Source organism: Acipenser ruthenus, chromosome 1, assembly GCF_902713425.1.
Source record: "Acipenser ruthenus chromosome 1, fAciRut3.2 maternal haplotype, whole genome shotgun sequence".
Classification (NCBI taxonomy): domain Eukaryota; kingdom Metazoa; phylum Chordata; class Actinopteri; order Acipenseriformes; family Acipenseridae; genus Acipenser; species Acipenser ruthenus.
Genome location: NC_081189.1, coordinates 25325330 through 25348597, shown reverse-complemented (window position 1 = coordinate 25348597; position 23268 = coordinate 25325330). Strand labels below are relative to the sequence as shown.

At 35.8% G+C, this 23268-nt stretch overlaps 1 protein-coding gene across 2 annotated transcripts in view; it reads left to right on the top strand.

Moving 5' to 3' along the window:
• The first annotated feature begins 277 nt into the window (after positions 1 to 277).
• Positions 278 to 23268, top strand: part of LOC117973220 (peroxisomal multifunctional enzyme type 2-like) — a 54690-nt gene continuing 31699 nt past the window's right edge. For both annotated transcript variants that reach the window (XM_059022565.1, XM_034924720.2), the window contains exons 1-14: positions 278 to 432; positions 1258 to 1311; positions 2932 to 3039; positions 3929 to 3988; positions 5971 to 5992; positions 7266 to 7312; positions 8474 to 8558; positions 8926 to 9113; positions 14035 to 14126; positions 14967 to 14991; positions 15399 to 15527; positions 19607 to 19713; positions 20810 to 21046; positions 21562 to 21613. In XM_059022565.1, the coding sequence (XP_058878548.1) occupies positions 375 to 432; positions 1258 to 1311; positions 2932 to 3039; positions 3929 to 3988; positions 5971 to 5992; positions 7266 to 7312; positions 8474 to 8558; positions 8926 to 9113; positions 14035 to 14126; positions 14967 to 14991; positions 15399 to 15527; positions 19607 to 19713; positions 20810 to 21046; positions 21562 to 21613 (1264 nt within the window). In that variant the 5' untranslated portion in view covers positions 278 to 374. The remainder of the gene's footprint in view (positions 433 to 1257; positions 1312 to 2931; positions 3040 to 3928; positions 3989 to 5970; positions 5993 to 7265; positions 7313 to 8473; positions 8559 to 8925; positions 9114 to 14034; positions 14127 to 14966; positions 14992 to 15398; positions 15528 to 19606; positions 19714 to 20809; positions 21047 to 21561; positions 21614 to 23268) is intronic.

Sequence of the window (23268 nt, the reverse complement as noted above, 5' to 3'; positions counted from 1 at the left end):
ATGAAAAAGGGAGAGTCTTGTATATTCAGACTTTTTAAAACATATTACCACAAAGCAAATATTACAAAACACAATAATTAAGTTCATAAAGGATACAGGGAGATACAACTCCATTTAGAAATAAAATAAATGTTTGTGTTCTCTTTTATGACCAGTAGTTGGTATCAATGAGTCACATCAGTGATTCGAGCAGCCACCCTTTCATTAAAGAAGAAATGTGACTCTCACACGCCTTTTTTCAATGGCTCCAAGAAATGAACTACATTTACCAGAATTCCGCTCGTCTTTGCGCAGTCTCCGTGTGAACGCTGTGACACTGAGCTCCGTAGCTGTAATACAGCCCGTCCACCTTGGTGTAAAGATTCTGAAACGAAATGTCTCCTTTTCTCAGGTTCGATGGAAAAGTTGTCCTGGTCACAGGGGCTGGTGGAGGTTAGTACATTAAATTATCACCTAATGCAAAATGTTTTTTGAAGTTAATTCTTGTTTAATTTGAGGCCTAGTACAGTGTCCAGATTGGTAAATTGCACTTTACTGGCACATGAGACGGATGAACAGCCGTAGAGTAAGAATATTTACTAATTTAAAATAAAAAATAAATGCACAAAACTGTTTTTCGAGATAAAGCTTAAGTACATGGATATCAGCAGTTTTTTTTTTGTTTTTTTTTAAATATGTACCATAACAGGTTACGATCTGGTATTTGGTAACTGTGCAGTAACATAACAAGTGACCCAGACAAAATGCAGCAAGTGTTTCATATGGTTTTATAAGCAAAATAATGTAATGTGTTAATCACATGTTAAATTGCTTCACTTTATCATATTTCTGAATACAACAAGTACGTTACACAGTTGCTATACCCTCGTTGTCCTTTGCCACAAAGAACAAAGTGCACGTAAAAACTGTGCTAAAGGGCAACGATTTCATAACTTGAAGATTAACTGGGAAACTGTAGAAATTTAAATTGTGTTTCGGCCAGACCTAAGTTTTGTTGTTCCTTAGTATGGATTTTTGGAGCCAGTTTTCAAGGTACGATTTTGTGTGTTTATTTATTAGTTGTAGTCACAATATTAGTGCACCATTGAATACAGTTTAAAAAATATGGGATTAAAAAAAAAATGGTTGTGTAGTTCAAAAAAGTACATAATCATAACGTCTAATAATTTCAATAGAGTAATACAGAAGCATTGGTTATCTTAACACTCTGAGTGAGACATAAAATTGCTTCTTATTCATTTTAATTATTTTCTGCAGGACTGGGAAAAGAATATGCATTGGCTTTTGCAGAAAGAGGGGCCTCTGTTGTTGGTAAGTTTTTGATTGTGTGTGCTTGGGTTCATAGACAGATTTAGAGATGGAGATTAATACTAGTTAGCTGAGATCAAATTTGTCTCAACCATGCATTTTTCTTAGTGTTATTAATTCCAGTAAATGTTCCAACAGTTTAGTTAATGTTAACATTTTGAGTTGGAAGAATCATGCCCATTTTTTACCAACAATTTGTATTTAATCATCATTTTAAGACCGATATCCTGTATATCAAATGTATAGCTCTGTTATTTGAGTTTCCTATAAAGCCTCTAATTTCTAATTGCAATTTCTCTGTGTCATGTCAATCAGAATTGCTGTGTCAGTGCTGTATTATGCACTGGTAAAAACTGTGTTGTCGGAGCATGGCAAGTCTGCATACTCTCATTTCTTCCTTGTGTTATAAGGACCGCTCATTTCTATGTATTTTTACTACAATCAAAGAAACAACATGAACAGATAATTTATCTCAGTACAGTTTTCAATACATAATCCTGAAACATACAATTTGTTGTCATACCAGAAATCTGTTAAACTTGGGCCTTTCGTTGAGCCAAACAAAATAAAATTAGATCTATTACCAACAGTATTTGCACTGCCAACATTATCACTTCTTCCTGTGTCAATCACCTACTTTGTGACAGGCATCTGATTGCATCGAGACCATTTGAGAGAAACTGAGCTACAACATAGGAAGTGATTTGGTATCCAGAAGCAGCAGTATGTGTAATTCTACAGCATTTTCTTTGAAAACTGCATTGCCTTTTAGGTCAGTGTGTGCTTTCAAAGGCTCACAGACAGTCTGTGATAAGTTTTACCTGAAATTTGACAGTAGGACAGCCACCACAGGTCATAAACATTAAGATACACAGGACTGTCCAACCCCCAACGACAGTATTGCAAAGTGGTACACTGACATTACAATCACTCTGTATACAAATGACATGTCCACAACCTCCAAAATAATGACCATGAAAACCAAAGGAAAAAAAAAAAAGCAGTTCACACAAACCACGCTCTTCAACTGCTGCAGGGTATAATGCTGTATGTCTCTGGGGATAACCGTAGAAGAGTTGTTTAATGTATCTCTGGCTTCTGACAAGAACCAACAGCTGCAAAAAAAGTAATACATTATTAAATGGCTAGAGTTCATGTGACCTCAAATATGGGTATTTTTTATGCTGCTTTACAATGCATTTTAAAAAACATAACTACAGTAATAGGAAACTAAATATTGTTAGGGGTAAAAAAAAAAGTATCTCGGGATGAACCACTAGGTGGTGGTATTGGTTCAACCAAAAAAAAAAAACAGTAGACACACCAGACACAGTATTTTTCGTTAATGTTGTTTTGGCTCTGATATATATTACCATATTTCATGTTAATTATGTATAAATGATAAACATACTTACGTGTTCTTAGACGAGAGCTTGAATTGGATTATTATGATGCATGGTCCTATTTTTTATTTTATTTAACAGGTTATTTCCTTTATTTTCAGTCGATTATTAACCGGAGTACAAAAAGTTTTGAAAATATGCCCACAAGTTCTGTTATAGTACCTTGTAAGGTCCTTCCCACCAGGTTTGATTTTATTTATATACTTTTTTTCCTTTACAGTAAATGACCTTGGGGGTGATATTAAAGGAGAGGGCAAAAGTTCATCGGCTGCTGACAAAGTTGTTGAAGAAATAAAAGCTAAAGGAGGCAAAGCTGTGGCAAATTATGGTACAGTTTATGTTTTCTTTAGTGCAATATGTTTGATGCATGGTGTTCATAGCCTCCCTAGTTTTGATGAGCTTTTTTTGTAATGGTTCTAGAAATTGTGAACCAAACATCCTACATTACACATCTGTAATACATGGTTTAGTTTCACCTGTTCTGAGTGGAATGGGGCTTACAGTTTCCTGTTTCAAAATGGCGTGAAGCAGGTACTTATTTGTTTGAATTTAAAACCACAGTCTGCTTTGTTTTAATAGTTACACATTTAATTTGGCAGAATAATGTTTATCCCTGTAATGTAAATGTCAGTCTGCCTAGTTTGGATCTTAGTAAAAGTAAGAGTGTTGTTTAAATTAGTAACACCTTTGACTACTGCCAGGTCCCAAACATGCTTAAATTGAACATGATTTGCAACAAAGGTACATTACAGCATTGTGCTATCAGGTGGGGTCAGTTTCCTAAAATCAGTTAAACAGGATATTTACAATCCCATTTAGTCTGATTGTTTTATACTGTATTCTTTTTTTAATTTTCTCCTGGATCACATTGATGTCGTAGAGAAAACAACTAAGTCCAAATAAATAATACAATTTAAATAGTTTATTGATCTTAACAAAATAATGAAGAAAGAATATTTCTGCAGCTATACTGATAAGCACTATGCAATTAATTTGTTTATGAAAGCATCAAATAACAAAATTTGTTAACCCCTTTTCAAATTTTGCAGAAATCTACCCAATAGATGCATAGTACAGACAAACAAAAATAACTTGTTTGCTACAAAAGCAGCTGTAACACCAACTGCACCCGCAGATGTATCCAGGATAAGAAGGTTAAGAAAGATGTGATGCTTTTTTCTTTTCAGTTTAAACAAATATGTAAATGTATTGTACAGATTCTGTGGAGAATGGAGACAAACTGGTTCAGACGGCACTTGATGCATTTGGGAGAATTGGTAAAGATTTTATTTTAATTTATTTTTAATTCAGTAAAGCTGTGGTGATGGCGAATCTTATTTTCAGTATGGCTAATAACTAGTTCTTCAGTTGTGACTGATGCACAGGAGATCAAGTGAAGATTATATTTTGCAGGAAAAACTGAAATGGAAAAAAGGATCGGTTTCTTTTTTTGTCCAGTCTTTGAAACTTAAAATTATTGGTAGGCAGGGTAGTGTTAAACATAAACAACAACACTTGCCTAACACTGTGAAGAGGGTATAGAGCCAACCTGGGCAGCACTGTTGCAAGTCTGAAAGGTGTAAATAAATGATTGAGATGTGACCAGTGCTGTTGATTTACCACCCATAATTGTTATGGGTGGAAATCTGCGGGGGGGGGGGGGGGGGCTTTATAGTAACTGACATGTCATAATTAAATGTTAGCCTTTAGATATTAACTTATGATATAATTAACATATCATTTACCTGTCGGATTATAAGAAAATGGCTGTGTATATCTATATCTGATTTATTTATTTACGTTTTATAGCACTTTTTAACCAAGGCTCTTTACAAATTTTAAATAAAATGGTACAATCAAGAAAAATGGGTGAAGAAAGAATGTATCACAGATACAAATTAGTTGCTTTTGAGAGCAGAGGGCCAGAGGCTAGGTCAGGGTCAGGCAAGCAGGGTCATAACAGGAGGTCAGGGGCCAGGATTATCACTAGGATGGGTTAGGGAGAAGAGATGCGTTTTGAGGGAGGAGTGGAAACTACACAGTGTGGGTGACTGTTTTATGATAAGTGGGAGTTTATTCCAATGAAGGGGAGCAAGAAGGGAAAAGGAACAGAAACTGGATTGGGCACAGGACGAGGGTAGGACAGAGAGGGACAATAGGGATTGGGAGCGTAAGGGACGTGGAGGAACATAGTAGGTGATCAGTGCAGCCAGATAAGGTGGGGCAAGACCATAGAGAGATTTGTACACAAGGGTAAGGAATTTGAACAGGCAACGATAATAGACGGAGCCAGTGTAGCTGGAGGAGGAGAGGGGAGGTATGGAAGGAGCGGGGGAGGTTGAATATGATACGGGCAGAGGCGTTTTGAATTTGTTGTAATGGTGTAAAAGCGTAGGAAGGGAGGCCAAGGAGAAGGTAGAGTAGTCGAGGCGGGTGAAAATGAGAGAGTGCACCAGGAGTTTAGTAGCAGAAAAGGAAATGGAGAGGTGTATTTTGCTGATGTTTTTGTGGAAACGGCAGGTGATTTTGGTGGTGAAATAGTGAGAGAGATCACTAGCAGTGAGGGATGGAGATTGGGATGAGGGAGGGGGACAGAGTAGCTTATTGAGGGTTGAGAAGAGCTGTCGGGGATGGGGGGCCGGAGCAGTGATGAGGGTTAGGAAGTAATAGTGTTTGGCTTGTTCCAGAGCAGAGAGGAAATTGAAGAGGAGGGCGTGGTAGGCTTGGAAGTTCAAAGGGGAGGGGGAGGGCTTCCAGAGTCGCTTAGCCTGACACAAGGAACGTCGATCCGTTTTAAGGGAAGGGGTTAGCCATGGTTGAGGAGGCCTAAGTGAAGGAGAATAAGGACGTGGGGGTGCTAGGGAGTTGAGGGAAGAGGATAGCGCAGTAGATAGGGTGGCAGAGGTTAAGTCCAGGTGAAGGGAGGATAAATCAGATGGGGAGAAGCAACGAAGGAGAGGGAGATCAGGGTGATAATTACTTTATTCTTATCCCCTTAAGCCTTGATCTTGATTCGATGGTTCTTTTTTTCTCATTTGTCCTTTATGAATATTATCAGACAGCTAGCAATGCCCAGTCAGGGTAATAACACATTTTCTGTAATATTAGGAAGCCAAAAGTTGCTTTGAATTAATTAAGGTATTTTGATAAATGTGTTTAATTTATTTCTACATACATTAGGCCTTAGAAAGTTGTGCATAGCTTTAGAGGGCATTTAAATTGTTTTCTAAATTGCTTTTGTAAATGTTTTGTTTTTCAGATATTGTAATTAACAATGCAGGGTAAGTCAGCGTTTGTGGCATACCTGATGGGGAAGTTGCTTACATTTCAAATGGAAACATTAAAAGTCCAAAAAATGGAAAGATTCTTTCTGTTCTGTGGAGTCGAGTTCCAGTAATATCAGTACAATTGAATGGATGTTCATGATTTGTAATTAGCTGTGGCAGTCTTATCTTGCCTTCACACCAGAGTTCTTAAAACGTTGTGTTGCTAAGCCATTTGCCTCTGGGATGGTCTTTCTTTTGGAACATTGACCAAACTCCCAGCGTTGCATCCTTCAAACAACTTGCAGTATTTACAATCCAGTAAATTAAATTGGGTGGTGTATGTCTTGTCTTCAAAGTTGCCTTCATTTTTAATGTCTTATTTTCATTGCCCCCACGAAGGTAGAGGTGACACAAGTTAGCAGTTGTTTATTTAGTTAGTTTGTTGTGTGTGAATCTACTCTTTTGTGTGGGACAATGAAAGTTGATAAGGTTTTTTTTTTTGTATGTTTTTGTTTTTTGAGAGCACCTGTTTGTATTTAAATTGATGAGAGTCACAATCTAGGTCACAGCAGTGCTTCTCTGAAGTTATTCCAGTAGGATCTGTGCATGTTAATCCTGCCATATAAATTGAACGTGTAGGAGATAAACACAGAGAAAAGCTATTTTCCCCTTGGAAGATAAACTAGTCTGTCAAGTAAGTGAATATGACAGGGTGACATACTGTATTAGTGCCTATTCCAGTGACCCAATGTAAGGCGGCGACATCTTGTAGTATGAATAATTACTCAAATAGTACAGCGGGTAAACTTGTCAGTTCAGTGCGTAGGGAAATATACCCTGAGAGGCATTCACAGCGTGATTTGATTAGAGCTCTGATAAATAGTCTGCTACATGTGCAGAAAATGAAGCTTCATAAAAAATTTTTTTTTTTTATTGTATAGTCATTTTTTCTCTGTTTAAATAATGCTGACAAGCATGACTTCTCTGTTATTTGGGCATTATATGCACATGTTTTCTAAAAAGCCTGAAAAATAGAAATTGGTTACTTTTTTTTATGTTTTTGCTGTCTAGCAAGGAAATTATGAAGCAGGCAAACTCGTTTTTTCTTTTCAAAGACTCATAATTCCACAACATAAAGAAGTGAAAATATGCATGAATGTTAATTTCTCTTGATCTTGCAAAAACAAAAAAAAGAATTCTGATAATAAATATAATTAAATCATGTGAATCCTAAAAGACGAGTTTGTATTTGAATTTTTTATTTTAATAATCTTTCCATCTTGTGTAGGATTCTGCGAGACCGTTCTTTTGCTAGAACAAGTGACTTAGATTGGGGTAAGTGTTTTCATTTTTTATTTTTATTTCATATTTCCATGGGATAGGCAACAACTAAAAATATTAAATGAGTTGCTATTAATTATTTTCTTTGATTGCAGTTGCACAGAAATAAAGCAACTTACAATATTAAAGTCTAATATCTGATTACTATAACACCTAGTATTAGGATTAAATGTATTCAATATATATATATATATATATATATATATATATATATATATATATATATATATATATATATATATAATTATTACTGTATATGCATAAACTGATATAATCACTTTAATATGCATAATAGTTTTAGTTGAACAGTAATCCACAGCTCCACGTGTATTAGTGCATTTAACCCTTTCATAACGTTGATGAATTGATGCATCGTCTTTTTTGGAGAATGATTGATATATAGATAGTGAAAAATCAGGCATCGCCCCAGCCTTATAATACAGTGTCTGTATTTGTTGTACAGAAATCCAAATAAAGTGCTTGGAGGCTGAAGTTGATCTTCCAAAACAAACCATGTGCTTTATTATTTACAGTAAAAAAAAAAAAAGCCCAAAGGGTATCAAAAGAAAAAGCTAACTCCACTCCAGAGTAGTAAGTAAACACCATGTTCCCTGACTCTGGATTATCCAACAAAACAAAAATAAACAGAAAACACACACACTGATCGATACTGGTTGCAGTTTCCAAGTGACCAATGTTGTTCTAATTTACACAGGTTATCTGCCAGCTTGTACTCATACAGGGCTACTTTTCCAAAGAAATAATTCTTCTTTTCCACAGTTATATTATTATTATTATTATTATTATTATTATTATTATTATTATTATTATTAATAAAATGTTCTCCTTTCACCCAGTCGACACACATGTCTCCAAACCATCTCCTGTTTGCCAACAGCAAGCACAACCGAAGAACCCCTTTCAATATGTTCCTTGATTACCAGATTGGAGCCAGTTTAACTTCAGCTACAATGAGCTAATTAACCCTGTGAGAGACACGTTCAAGTGCCTCCTGACCCCTAGTGGACATTTCTAAGATTACCATCTCTTTGACTGAATTATTTTTTAAGTTATCTGGGAACATTGCCCTCTTCATTCTTAAACTGACATGTGTGTTTCTAACACATTTTACATTATGTTTTCTTCCGATTTTAGATTTAATTCACAGAGTACATCTGAGAGGATCTTTCATGGTGACACGAGCTGCATGGAATCATATGAAAAGCCAGAAGTTTGGAAGGTAATATTGTGGATTATTTGCGTACTATTTTAAAACTTTAAATACCTCAGAGTTGTCCGTGGGGAACAATTTAATCTAGTATACAGGGAAACCTTAGATTCCAGTCTAAGCAGACAGATTAAATCATGTTTAGTGGAGGGATTATAAATACAAAGAAGTAAAAGCTTTGTTCATTTTTAGGACATGTCAGCTTGACTTGTGCAGGTAATTGCAATAGCTTTATTTAGCCTAAGGACAGCCCAGTTATTTTGCACCACTATTTACTCCTAAAAATTGTTTTAAAAAAAAAATGGCATGAGCAGGTTAACTAAATGTACATTCTGTATTCATTGAAGATACTGAATCTTTTTTTTTTTTTTTCTTTAAGAATTATTATGACATCATCTGCTGCCGGGATATATGGCAACTTTGGTCAAGCAAACTACAGTGCAGCAAAATTAGGGCTTTTAGGCCTTTCTAACACATTGGCCATTGAAGGAAACAAGTACAACATCCACTGCAACACTATCGCACCGACTGCAGGATCCAGACTGACACAGACTGTCATGCCCCCAGGTTGGTACAAGGAGAATTTCATGTCTCACTATATTACACTATTGCAGTTTGACAAACAGTAAGTATAAATGTGTGCCCTCAAATGTGGTGATGTTCAAATTTCCAAAATAAAACATTCCCAAAACATTTTACAATGTGTTATTTTTTTATGCATTTCCCTTAGTATTTTATGATTTTTGAAGTCATTCTGGGTAGTTCTTGGTTCTGTAGCTCCATTATTTAATTATATATTTTTTAGAGCTTGGTTTGAGCTTGGCTGAAGGTCCTAAGTTCCAGAGTTGAATGGCCATGTAGTCAGGTGATTTGAATGTCCATTGGTAATGGGTAATAAAAAGTAATAAGCACTTCATTGTGAATAAAATAAGAAATAATTTAAACATGAAGTAGGTTAATGTAGCTGTCAGGTTTAATGTTATCCTAAAGTATTTCTCAATCTGCCATTCCCACTCTAAACCTTCTACTTGTGTCAAACTGTGAATATGAAATAATGTCTCAATATAATAAGGATGTCCATGTCTTCATTACATTCTAATCAGGTGTCAAATAAAATGCAGTTAGATGGGATTACATGGGGATTTTCCATGCTTTTGACATGAAATGTTGTGCTAAATTTCAATTTAACAAGCCCCTTTTCACAGAAAAACCAGTTTAGAAGTAGCTACCCTGACATATTATCTTTTGTAAATGTTATAAAATCCCATTTCTAGGATTTACTGTAGTTTAGTTTCAAACCATCATTTCTGTATTTAATATGCATTTCATGGTATGGTATAACAAATATACAGTACATCTTATCATATAAAAACATACCTTCACTTTACCAGTGAAAAGAGTTAATACAGTAAATATATAAAATCATTTACAGGTAATGTATTACATGCTCAGAATTTCTAAGTGACAGATTTGTATCCTTTCAGTCATTTTCTATTTAGCTGTGCTTGAGAATATCTTGCAAATGCTTCTGCATAGTTCTGCTACTTCAGGGATGGAAATAAGACTCCCATTGCATAGCAGTTTGATCCTTTCCTGGTTTTAATATGAGTTTAATAAGACACACCTGAGCTTCTTTCCAATACACTGTGTCTACTCAAGCTTATAGTAAAACGTGGAATGGGTGAAACCGATATGCAATAGGAGTCTTACTTCCATCCCTGTACTGCTAGTATTTTATTTTTATTTTCATTTAGGAACCTTTCTATAGTTCTATGGTTCTGTATTTCGAGCCAGCTGTATTTTCCTGGTTTATGAGTTTACATAACAACATATCCAGGTTTTATCAGCCAGCCACCTTAACAAATATGACTTCTGTGTAATTTTAGATAGTTTTGTATGAGATCTCCATCTTTACAGTAGTGTGATTTTTACCATCTCGCACCGGAGTTTAACTCGGAGCTTTGCCTATAGGGAATCCTAAATTACTACCAAAAAGCAACCAATTCGGTTTAGGTTCTAGTTTATGAGATTTAAACAATGTCTTCTGGTTGTATTCTGGATATTCAAGACTCAACTATTCTGTTTATAATCAAGGTTTGAAAGCCACCAGAGAACTTGTGTGAACAGTAGCCACATCTGTGATCTTCTCTGCGTTTGTACTAACCTTTTCCTGAATTCTGGAAATGATTGATTGTTTATTTACATAACATATAAAGGGAATAGAGACAAACATGCAGTTCTGGGATTGGATATGGTCTGGTCTGGTCTGTATCTATCTTCAGTCATGCAAAGTAATATAATTCATGCTCCATATCTCACAGAGATATGGAGGTAATTGTCACAAAAGTAAACTAAGTGAAGTACAGGGATTATGGTAAACCTTTGACCTTTAAACTCCTCATGGTCTCAGAATACCAGGACTATCATCACAAGTGTAGGTAATGTAGGAGTAGTTAAATCGATAGGATTAAAATGTTGTACAACATTTGCTTCCTATTGCATTTGAAGTAAATCAGTGAAAAGAAAGCAGTCAAAAATATGCCTCTCTAGGAGTGGAAATAATTAAATTCAGTATTTGTTTTGCATGTAGTTAAAAGAAAAAATCTAGACTTCTGTTGTCACAACAATACATTTTGTGGTTTAATTATGGCTGATTTGTAGTTGATAAAGGGGGGTTTAGTAGGGCTTGCAATTATTAATAGAGTCATTTGCCATCAAGCCTAATGGAGTACTGCACTGAGAGATTGGTCACCTATTGACACGAGCCAAGTAGCAATCTGTGTGTTGAGCAATTTTTCTATGGGCATTTTTAATTATATAATTATTTATTTCTTAGCAGATGCCCTTATCCAGGGCGACTTACAATTGTTACAAGATATCACATTATTTTTACACACAATTACCCATTTATACAGTTGGGTTTTTACTGGAGGAATCTAGGTAAAGTACCTTGCTCGAGGGTACAGCAGCAGTGTCCCCCACCTGGGATTGAACCCACAACCCTCCAGTCAAGAGTCTAGAGCCCTAACCACTACTCCACACTGCTGCCCCTGATATATACTACCATTTGCTCTAGTAAGTGAATTGAAGAAAGTCATTTATTGACATTTTAAAATATATTTAAAATCATTCAAATACACTTTCCAGTCAACTAAATTGTATTGCTTTTAAAATGCAGATAAGTCTCCTAATAAAACAATAAAAGGAACGATCTTAATCTCTATCCAATCCCAGTTAAATGGGCTCATATCGGGTTTAAACCATTATTTATATCTCTGCATTTATATAGTATAAAGATGTGTAATCTAAAAGTCTATTGAGCATAAAGTATTATGTCAAAAGTAAATCTTGGTCTTGAGACCGTTTGCCCCCCCCCCCCAAGACCACTTTTGGACAGGCCAGAGGAGCTGTGTGAATGAGAGGTTGTTGCCTTAGTATCCCCAAGCCCTGTCACGGAGGAAGTTATGTGCTGCCAGAAGGTACTGCATTTGCAGGATATTATGGTGCGGCCTCTACGTAACCTTGATCTTCCACTACTTGGATTTCAATCCAATTAGATAAATGTGGGGTAGGAGCTTCTTAATTGCAACATTTTGCACCATGTTTGTGGCTTTGAAGATGAATGGTCCATGGTACAACATATTGTATTTTCTCATTTTTTTGGTATCCCTGCGAGTGAAGCTTATGAGTTTCCAAATCTGCTGCCACCACCACCACTACAACTGCTAACATAGCTGTATTCTTTGATTTTACAGGATGTTGTGCAGTATAAAATAACCCTTTTAATGGTATGTTATTTTAACCTAAGGCCACATCAGTGATACAGACCACCCGCTTTCAGACAGTGGTCTATATTCTCAAAGCTCTTTACTCACTGCCACATTGTTACAACCTCTGAACATATCAATATTACATGCCTTATGTTACTTAATTTTTACAAACCATTAGATCAGAATAGATATTCTCCTTAGATGAATGCCAGTGAAAGTGCATTTGCTGTACCTGCTCATGTGTTCCTGCAACAGAACTCAATCACTCGGTTCTGGAAACCATTTAAGCTTAAGAATAGCATATTTCTTCATCTGTGCAAATGTAATGTATTCAAATTGAGCATGATCTGGGATAGCTTTTCAGTAAACAGGATTGAGTAACTTGTAAAAAAGAAAGTGCTATGCATCCTTTTGAGCAATCATATAATGAAGATAATTGATGTACATTAAGACTTTCCTTTACTATGCCATTTTCTGATGCTTTTGTGAACACCAGGAAATGACTGCTCATTAACTAAATGTACTGTAGTTTGTGAAATGTGTAATATCCATTAGTTTTAATGCATAACATTTGTCTTTTTTTTTTTGCAGAATGTTGTCATACTGTACACACAATGTTCTGTTGTACTCTTGGTTGGAGTAATTGTTACTGATTATAGTTTTTTGTAATTCTAATGGTAATTACAATTGTGAAATCGCCCAAAAACATCATTGTAATATTTAATTGTAATTGAAATTAAAGACATCTGTAATCTTTTAATTACAGAAACATGTGTTCAATTACTGACAATTCATACCCACCTTCTCAGGTCCCACAAAAGGTACACAGAATAGGCAGCAAAAGCGCATTGCATTGTGAATGATTTTATTCACAGTAATATGATTGCACTCCTGCATGTGGGGGTAAACGGAGGGTCTACAGATAAATATTCACCTGCATTCCAGTCTGATTTACACATTACTTGGTTTGACAGTTAATACAGAAATATTGGTGCTATATGTCAACTTGACTAAAGTGCAGTAAAAAGAAAAAAAAAATGTCCCAAAGGAAAACTGTACTGTATTTTAAAAGCTATTTTAAAATCTGTGCTCCAAAAACTAAAATATAAAACAAAAATATATACCTGAGGATTACAGTATTTACCCATGAAGAGTAAGTATTGTTAAGGAGCTTTGACTATGAGTACATGAACTGCTCTTCAGTTCTTGTTGCCAGCATTAGTCATACTGTGTGTAATGTAGGCTAGACCAGGCTTTGATAAAATATTATAATGTAAATTGAAGAATGTCAATTTTTGGTTAGTTTGCTAAAGAAACCAAGACTCCCTTTTTCAGATGTTTTTCTCAGTGCAGTTTGTTTGCCAAGCGAACTTGGTTGTTCATACAACGGCCAAACCAAGCTGTAAGGAAATAGGAGCAAACTGTGTGCAAACAAGGGAACGACCTCTTCTCATTCCCAAACTTTTCTTACATTCATACAGTGATATAAAAGGTGAAACATGGAAAATACAGCTTTTTTCAAGTAGTCTTTAAGACAGACATTTCTTTTGTTTTACTCAAATGTTATGATTTTAGTGTTCAAGTTATGGTTTATGTTTTTCTCTTACTGTACTTCTTTAGGTCTTCAAGTGTCTGAAATTGTACTTGTTGATGATGATATACTATAGAACGGTTGTATTGTAAAATATTTGTATTTGTATTTCTATTTTATATCTTAGATCTGTTGGAGTCCCTTAAAGCAGAGTACGTAGCTCCTCTTGTTCTGTGGTTGTGCCATGAGAGCTGTGAGGAAAATGGTAGCCTGTTTGAGGTAAAAACAAAACAATTCAGCGAATACAATTCCAGTAGATTTTTGGTTTGGTATTAATTAGCTCCATTTATTAACATCACTCGGAGTGCTTAGTATTCCACATCACAAAACCGCCATAGACCAACCAGCTGTGCAGGTATATTTAAAAAAAAAATAAAAAGAAAACACTCAAACATGGGCATAGAAACCGAACAAGCCCCTCCCCCCCCCTCCAATAACTGCAAAAAAGGTATATTTATTAATTAGTGTAGGCTACAGTAGGCTTCTTAATTACCTGTTCAGAATTTGTATTAATTTATTTGCACTAAATTAACAACTGTGAAACCAATTTTAATAAATACATAATTAAATAATAATAAAAACTGGCAGGGTACGTACATGATACAAAATTAAGGAACTAGACCATAATCTTCAAAGCCTAAACTTCAGAAAATATATATTCTCCTTTTTTGCCTCCAGAGTATAAAAGAAGAGTTTATCTAAACCACATAGTGTGTTCAAAATTGCACTCGTATCTGAAATCTAAAAACAGCTTTCTTTATACTGTGCTGTGTGATCTTTATACCGCCTTGGCTACAAAGAGAGTCAAGAACTGAACTACTTTTTTGGCTTTTTCTGTTTACAAAGAAGTGCACGTAGTTCAGGGAAAAATGCAAATTGCAAGTGCTTTGATATGTGGGGGGGTACGTAGCACTTTGAATCATGCATGATATTAGACAGCAGGGATTTACTGTTCCTAACACTGAGCTGGTGTTGTGTAAAACAAAAATAATGCAATTTCTTCAGTGTCATTTAAATGAAAACTGCTTTATATATATTTTTTCTCCTCTGTCTCAATAGGCGGGTGCAGGCTGGATTGGTAAATGTAAGTACTTTATTAAAAAAAATTACTGTATCTTGCTGAATTATAGCTAAACAATGTAGAAAACATTTAAAAAACAATTAAATAATATTTTACTGGGACAAGGTCTGTCATTCCATACGTAAGAGTGTCATACATACATACATGTGGTGGATGTTGGTCACGGTGCTCTAGGTTTTATGGTAATGACAGGCAAAGGAACATGCTTGCCACGCCATGGCTGTAAATAAATAAAAATAGCGCTAACAATACCACATTTCACGTTATTTTAGTTTTCTATGAGCACAACAGTGTTTTCCTCATTAAGCACAGGTGCATTGTATTTTGTGGTTCTGTGAAAAACATTGGTTTCTGAATCTCTGGTTTCTGTGATCTCAGTGAACATTTCCCGTTCTCTGTCTTGTTATTAGTGCGCTGGGAGAGAACACAGGGTGCCATTGTGAGGCACAAGAACCAGGAAATGACTCCTGAGGCAGTGCGAGATAATTGGGAGACAGTCTGTGATTTCAGAAATGCAAACAAACCCCAAAATATCCAAGGTAAATAAAAACAACTTTGTACTGTTTTCCATTTGAATTGTCTGTCATTTCGTTTTCCTTCCTGATGTTGGTACCACTATACGTCCATCGAGTAACCACCTCTGCCAACCTTTAACGTGCCTGTCCTGGGCTTATCATTTATCTGGCTTTGTAATATATTTTGCCAAGCTGCTGCTTGTTTTCAGAATTGCAAAGACGTATTTTTCATTTCATTTGAAGTTGTTTTTTTTGTTTCTGTTTTGTTAACACTGAGATGTTAACAATGAAAAGAACAATTCCAGGAACGCTGTATGTTTAGGAACCCAGCTACTTGCTCTTGTACAACTGTTTTAATCACTTGCCATATCAATGATCTAGATTCTACACATATGCCCCAAAGAAGAAAAAAAAAACTAAACATTTCAGTTTTAAATAGAAGTTGTGAAATAAACTTTGTAAAATGGACTGTGTTTTTGTTTACTACTTTTTGTATGGATATCTGCAGTTGTGCTTGCATTTTAATTGTATTCTTGGGATTTTAGGGTATATTCATTATTAACAAAATTACATGTTTTTACTTGGGTTCTGTTTGATTTCCTACATTTTTCAACTTTTAATAACAAATCAATACGTTTTAAACAAAAATATTGGAATCAGGCAACCCAATATTTTTCTTCATAAATTATTACATTTGTACAGCATCTGTGCATATATGGAAAATACATTGATAATAATAATAATAATAATAATAATAATAATAATAATAATAATAATAATACATTTTATTTATATAGTGCTTTTCATTTAAAAATCACAAAGCAGCATAAAAACAGACTTTTCAATAGACAAACAGTAAGAACAACAAATCATTTACAGTAAGTTTTAAGATTAGATTTAAAAACATCAACTGAGTCACAATTTTTCAAATAGCCCGGCAGAGCGTTCCATAGGCGTGGGGCTAAAGAGCAGAAAGCCTGATCACCCACAGTGCGCAGACGAGTCCTAGGCACAGACACAAGAACATTGTTACCAGATCTCAATTTTCGTTTTGGTATGTGGTACTGAAGGAGATCCCTAAGATAGGCAGGACTTTGAGAATGTAAGGATTTATAAGTTAGTAACAAAACCTTAAGATCAATCCTATATTTGACTGGCAGCCACTGGAGAGAAGCAAGGACAGGAGATACATGCTCATGTTTCTTGGTCTTCCTGAGAATACAGGCAGCACTATTTTGAACATATTGTAACCTGTTGATAACCTTAGAGGAGGTACCTGCAAAAAGAGCTGTATAAATATAGATAAAAATTAAATTACACTATACACCTACTAGTGTATAAATAGTAAGTATAACATCATTATTAACCATATTTTGATATAGTTGGGGGATTTCAAAAGCAAAAGAAAGAAAAAATACACATTCTGTCCTCCCTCTTGGCAGATGCTAGTAAAAAGAAAATACAATTTTTACAGCGACCAAAGTAATATTTGTTTTATTTTAATAACATGAGAATATTATTGAAGACTGCAATGCCATTTCTTTTCTTTGAGACATGTGCCGCCTTCTAACATAAGTAATTTCAATTCCTTGAGTGCCACATTCATAATTGTCTCTGCCCCTCATGCATTGCCATCCTTCTTATTCTCATATTCACCTCATTAACTCATACTGGATATACCAGCAGTGATCCAGATTAGTCAGTGAAGGTACTACCTCACTAGCCAGATTCCGGGATCTATCTAATTTACAATCTTCTGAAACGGGGTTAGTGCACTTCCACACTTCCATTATGTGTGGGAGTTCTGCTTTTTGGAGCAATGCTTAATTAAAGTGTACTCTGACTGATTAAAGACGAGCCCTGGATTTAATAAAACATGTTTACATTTCTCCCTAGAGTTTTACAAATGCAGATGTTTTAAAAGGAGAAGCATATTGTTAATTGAATGTGTAAAAAGTGTATAATATTGATTTGTTTTCAAGTGGGTGCTTATAGGCATGGAAGTTTAACAAAACAGCTTACCTTTGTTTAATATTCTCATTACTTTGATTAATTTGTTTCTGCGTTTATATGCAGTTTTAACAATAAAATCCTTTTAAGCATCTCTCCTAAAAGACTGTAAAAAAGATATCCCCGTAAAGCATGGCTGTGCGATGTTGCTTCCTCTGATGCAATGTTGCTTCCTCTGATGCAATGTTTTGCAGACCAGAAGCAGAGCTCTGGTGGTCTCGTGCAAATTGACTCTATAGCGATCAGTTGGGCGTGCACAAAACTGAGGTACCATAGAGGTTATTAACCATCCTTTCAGTCCCGTACAGTTTAGGCCTTGTGCAACTAGCTGTTATTTAAATACTAAATCTGTATATTATTTTACTGTACTTTGGTTTGGGATGTGCAAATAATTAATTTGACGGTGAGGCCTACCAGAGCTGCTTGAATAAAAGTTAATGTTTAGAAACTTGCCTGTGTGGTACTTTAATATAAGATGACATCACTATCTGCAGGATGCTTGCTCTCAACACGAATACCATGCTTCTATTTCAGTTATTAAGACTTGCATGTAAAACGTTAAGAGGATTCATGAACACAATCACTGTATTTAATGCGGTCAGCAAGATCCCAGATTAGGACACTATGCACAGTCATGCTTTATGGGGATATTTTGTTTACATTTATTTAGTAGAGATTTTTTTTTTAAAAAAAGGAAACTAACCAAAATAAATTGTTCAAAAGTAATGTGAGTATTAAAAACAACAACGGTAGCCTGGAGATCGCAGGTTCGAATTCAGGCTATGTCACAGCCGACCGTGACCGGGAGTTCCTAGGGGGCGGCGCACAATTGGCTGAGCGCTGCCCGGGTAGAGAGGGCTTAGGTCGGCAGGGGAATCCACGGCTCACCGCGCATCAGCGACTCCTGTGACCGATAGGGCGCCTGTGGTTCTGCAGTGGAGCCGCCAGATCTGTGTTGTCCTCCGGCACTATAGGTCTGGTGGCATTGCTGTGGACCTGCAGTGCGAAAAATGACGGCTTGGCAGGAGCACATTTCGGAGGACGCGTGTTCCAGCTGCCGTTTCCCGAGTCGGCGGGGGGGTTGCGAGCGGTGAGCTGAGGATACAGATAATAATTGGGCATACTAAATTGGGGAGAAAACCGGGGTAAAAAAATTGGCGATGACTAAATTTATAAAAAAAAAAATAATAATAAAAAAATAAACAACAACGGTAAGCTCCCTTTTATAATTTTTTTAAACTAATAAAAAAACCTAAATACATTTGCTAGTCTTTTAAAGGAGCTGTGTGACAGTACCTCAATTATAGATGATAGTTCGACCTAAAATTACTTTTCAGACAAAGTGGAGTTTATCTTCAGATTACTAGGAGCAGAAGAACATTGGTTTTGGTGACATGACATTTGTACTTTCTCCAAGGAAGACCTTCTTTTGAAGATTTTACTTTGCATTCATTGTTTAGAGAACATACAGGTGATCCAGATTTCTGGCAATTTGCTTTTGACATCACTTGATAGGTTTTTCTCGGATATGATGTGAAAAAATACAGCTTGTTCTGGCAAGGTATGACTGTTCAGTTTAGTCACCAAGAAAGGACTGAAATAAATGTGACCATTCCTGTGTAGCATGTTTTCTTTTCAGAAGGTATTCTTGACTCACTGCAGATCTTACTAAAAAAAATCTACAGACTAAACTTCACTAGCCACCAAATGAACAAAAGGTGACCAGGCTTAGTAATCACTTGAGGGCACTGTGTTTCTCAACAAGCTGTTATTCGCAGGAAATGGTTCACCAAAATGATTTAAAGCATGAAAAAAGTAATTGTGTTTTTGTGGGAATACATATCAATTAAAAATGTATGACTTGTCTTACTATAATTCAAATTAAAATGTGCTTTATTTTACTTACTTACGTCTTATAAAATAATTCAATCAAATAAACTGTTCCGGTCTCTCTTATTTAAAGTAAGAAAACTATTTGGAAAAAGTAGAGCAACTGTGTTATTCAAGGAGTCACTTTTACTGGAGAACATTAGCAGCTGGTAGGGAGTGTGACAGGTCCTCAAACTATTTGTTGCTTCTTTTCCCTTTTGAAGAGTCAATAACTACTCTGGTTGATGTGCTTTCGAGAGTCGACACTGAAAACCTTTCAGCTAATCCTACTAGCGCCATGGCATCCACCAGCACCACAGGCATTGATCCAGTAAGTGCTATATTAAAAAAATAAAATCGCAGAAAAATGAATTACAAAAAAAGGGTCAAATTAGGGTTCTTTCTTTCAAGCAAGTTGAAACGCACTCTGAACATAACAAATTATTACATGAAGACTATGTACATTACTTTGAAAGATGTGTCATGCAAGTGTTGATAAAGGAATGTAAAAAACCTTTGATTAGCAATCCAATATTGTATAATTTCTAAATTCCGCCCCACACAATAATGAGAATTGCCTACCCATTTCTATTTCAGGCTTATCCAAGAAATATCGAGGCTGTCTATTTTTCCCTGATGGCAGTGCATTCAGTGTAGGTGCAGTTCATGAACATTTAGTTTAAGTACCAGGGAAATAAAGAGGTGGTGATTCTGAGCGGTGTCACTGACGCTCACGCGGCTAATTTTTACATTTTTAATTTTTAAAAGTCCTTTTTGTACTTTTGGCTAACCATTTAATTTTCTCTACTTCGCCTTAGCAGAAAATAAATCTTATTATGCAGGTGTAATGCACACTAAAAATCAACCCCGGAACACCAATCCAATTCCAAGACATTAATTTAGCAACAGTCCCATGGTACCTGTGGGTAGCAAGATTGTTTTTGTTCTAATAATGTACAAGTAGGACATAAAAACATTATTGAGTGCTTTTGCCCTTTTTTTTATTTAGCACTTCTGCAGATGGAGTGGGAGAAATATTTTTCTCCTTAATTAGTACTACGGCTTTGAGCAGGGGGAATGTATAACATTAATGCACATACAATAACATAATGACACAATCACCATTGATGTTTTCAGTGCAAACTTTATAGAGAATTGAGTGCTAACGTTGCAGACGATGCTGTTATCAACCATCAGTTCCCTGACACTACACAGGTCCCTAGAAACACATAATGCTGCGGCAAATACACTATACTGGTGTGTGTTACTATTTTTTATATGATAATCTATCTGTATCTTGCTAATAGGGTACTTATCCTCAAAATACATTTCCTTGTTTAGAGAGCGAAGTCATTTCAAACCCAGTTGCCAGGCAATTGCAAAGTTATTTGTCGTTAAAATGAAATGCATGTTTTCTGATTCCACAGGCCCAGGCAGTCGGTCAGAAATTGCCTGAGATGGTCTTTACCTATTCACAAACTCAGTGTATTCTGTATGCCCTTGGAGTTGGCATGTCAACCAAAGACCCAGATCACATGAAGTTTCTTTTTGAAGGGCATGAAGAATTTAGCTGCTTGCCTACTTTTGGAGTCATTCCATCCCAGGCCTCCATGATGGATGGTGGGCTAGCTGCTGTCCCTGGATTCAATTTTGATTTTACCAAGGTAAGTGTGAACTCATTCTCATGGGCAGTATTTTTTTTGTTTGTGCACACATGGAAGAATAACATTAATAAGGTGTAGGGTCACCGTGGCCAGCCAGGTCAGCAATGATTTGATGTGACAATTCAGCAAGATATTTATAACTTGATTTGGATGGATTCAGTCCCATTTCTTAACTGAGTGTCTTCTGTCATCCCTCTATCAAAGGTGATCAGATGTCGTCTGGCCATCATGAAACTCACTTACAATAGAAAGATGCAGATTTACACACTGCAAAATACATGTCGCTGTTGCTATTTCACAAAATAAAATTAATTAATCATGTGAGGGACAGCCTTTTGTGCTCCTGTCAAACCCCTTTAGCTTTATATAACAAGGTATTGACAGATGCTTTGAAATGTAAAAATGTATTTTACCAAAGGAAGAAAGTGTGAAGGGAGGAAACTTGATTTGGGTATGCTTGAAAGACATTTTATATCTGTCAAGCATTTGTAATGTGTTTTTTTTTCTCCCTATAGCTTTTGCATGGGGAGCAATACCTGGAGCTGTATAAGCCGTTACCAACTTCAGGTATAAAGCACAAGATATGGATATGGAAAATTCAACTGTCCAATTTTATAACGCTAGTAACAAGTTACAATAATATTTTAACAAACAAGTTAACGGAATGACTAAGGAGATTTGATTTTCCATTTACAAAAATGGTGTAAAAATATTGATAAATCAAGCCAAGGTTAGAAACTAACAAAATGGTGGTACTACTCCTAAGGACCAGTACCTTTTGAAACTTGCTAGTCCTCATGTGAAGTTCCTGGGTCGGAATCAACAACAGCTGCTGGGGTCCTTAAAATATTAGGCTTAAATTTTATCCTAAAAAATAAACTTAAGAATTTAGATTTTTTTGTATTTGTATTAAAAAAAAAAAACAGATACAATAAACACTAATGCTCATTCCCAGATACATGGATTGGGTTTCTGCTTCTGCCTTTGCCACATTCTGAACCCCAATAAAGTCTGTGTGAACAACACCGCTGGCAGCATACTTCACATAGCATATCACTGCCTCAGTAATGGAACTATCTGTAGAACCTTCCAAGATAGCCGACACATATTTAGCAGTTGCGATTCTGGTTAACTGGGCTGGACGCTGGGTCCTCGCAATAGCGTGTACACACTCCTGTGCCTGTTTAGAATTTCTATAGGTTTTCCCCACATTTAATCCTTTTGCCTCCTCCAGGTCACACCTCCATTCAAAATCAGAATATGGTCATGCATGCTTTGCAAGGGTGTGAGCGGTTCTAAAAAGCACTTTTATCTTTAAAATCACAGAGGTGTTTATGGGGTGTAGTAATTGTTACACTTTTGGTGTGCCTTGTTTGGCAGTCTTTGCCTTCATCAGTTTCACAAAGTATAATGATTACTTGATTTTTCATGGGCTTTAAAATCGACTCTGTCTTAAAGCTAGACGACCCCGTCACAAATGTGCCACTCTGGCTTTTGTCATACTGGACACACACCTTGTAGTACGTCTTATTTTCTGAAGACGTAGACTTCCTGCAGCCAGTCAAATCGTGAAAGCCAAATTTTTTTGGGGGTGTCGCAACCCAGTATAAAAATCCATATTTTTGTAAAAGTACTTTACAATTACTTCAAAGATGCAATATGTTAATAATTGTGTTCATCGCCGTGGTTTAAATGTAAACTTTTGGTATTATAAACAAAGCCATTTCCTCCCATTACGTTTCTTTGAAACGGATTATATGAAATTGTTGTTCTGATATTTTATGCTAAATCTTGTAAGAAGACATAGTTAAGCAATCATCCCTAAAATCTATATAGTTTTAAATACTTAATATTTTACACTGATTTTAAAGACCGACCAACCAAATAAGCGTCTTGTGTTCAAGCAATTGGGCTTTTTCAAAAAAGAAATACATAATCTAAAAATGAAATGTAAATTGTGAAAATGGCCGTTTTTATACTGTTTTGGTGTCTAAAAAGTCAATTTTGTTCATACCGAATGTTCACATTTAAACCATGCCGATGAATAGTGTAAGTAGTCACATGGACAAAATTTAATGAAACGCAGACGCATAATGCAAAATTTGGCATGACAAGGGGCGAGGAAAGTACATTTCAGTTCTGAGTGACAGTTTTGTAAGCATTATGAATGTTTGTTCACCACCGCTACACCCTGTTAGAAAATTGACTTTTCCTGCATTTTT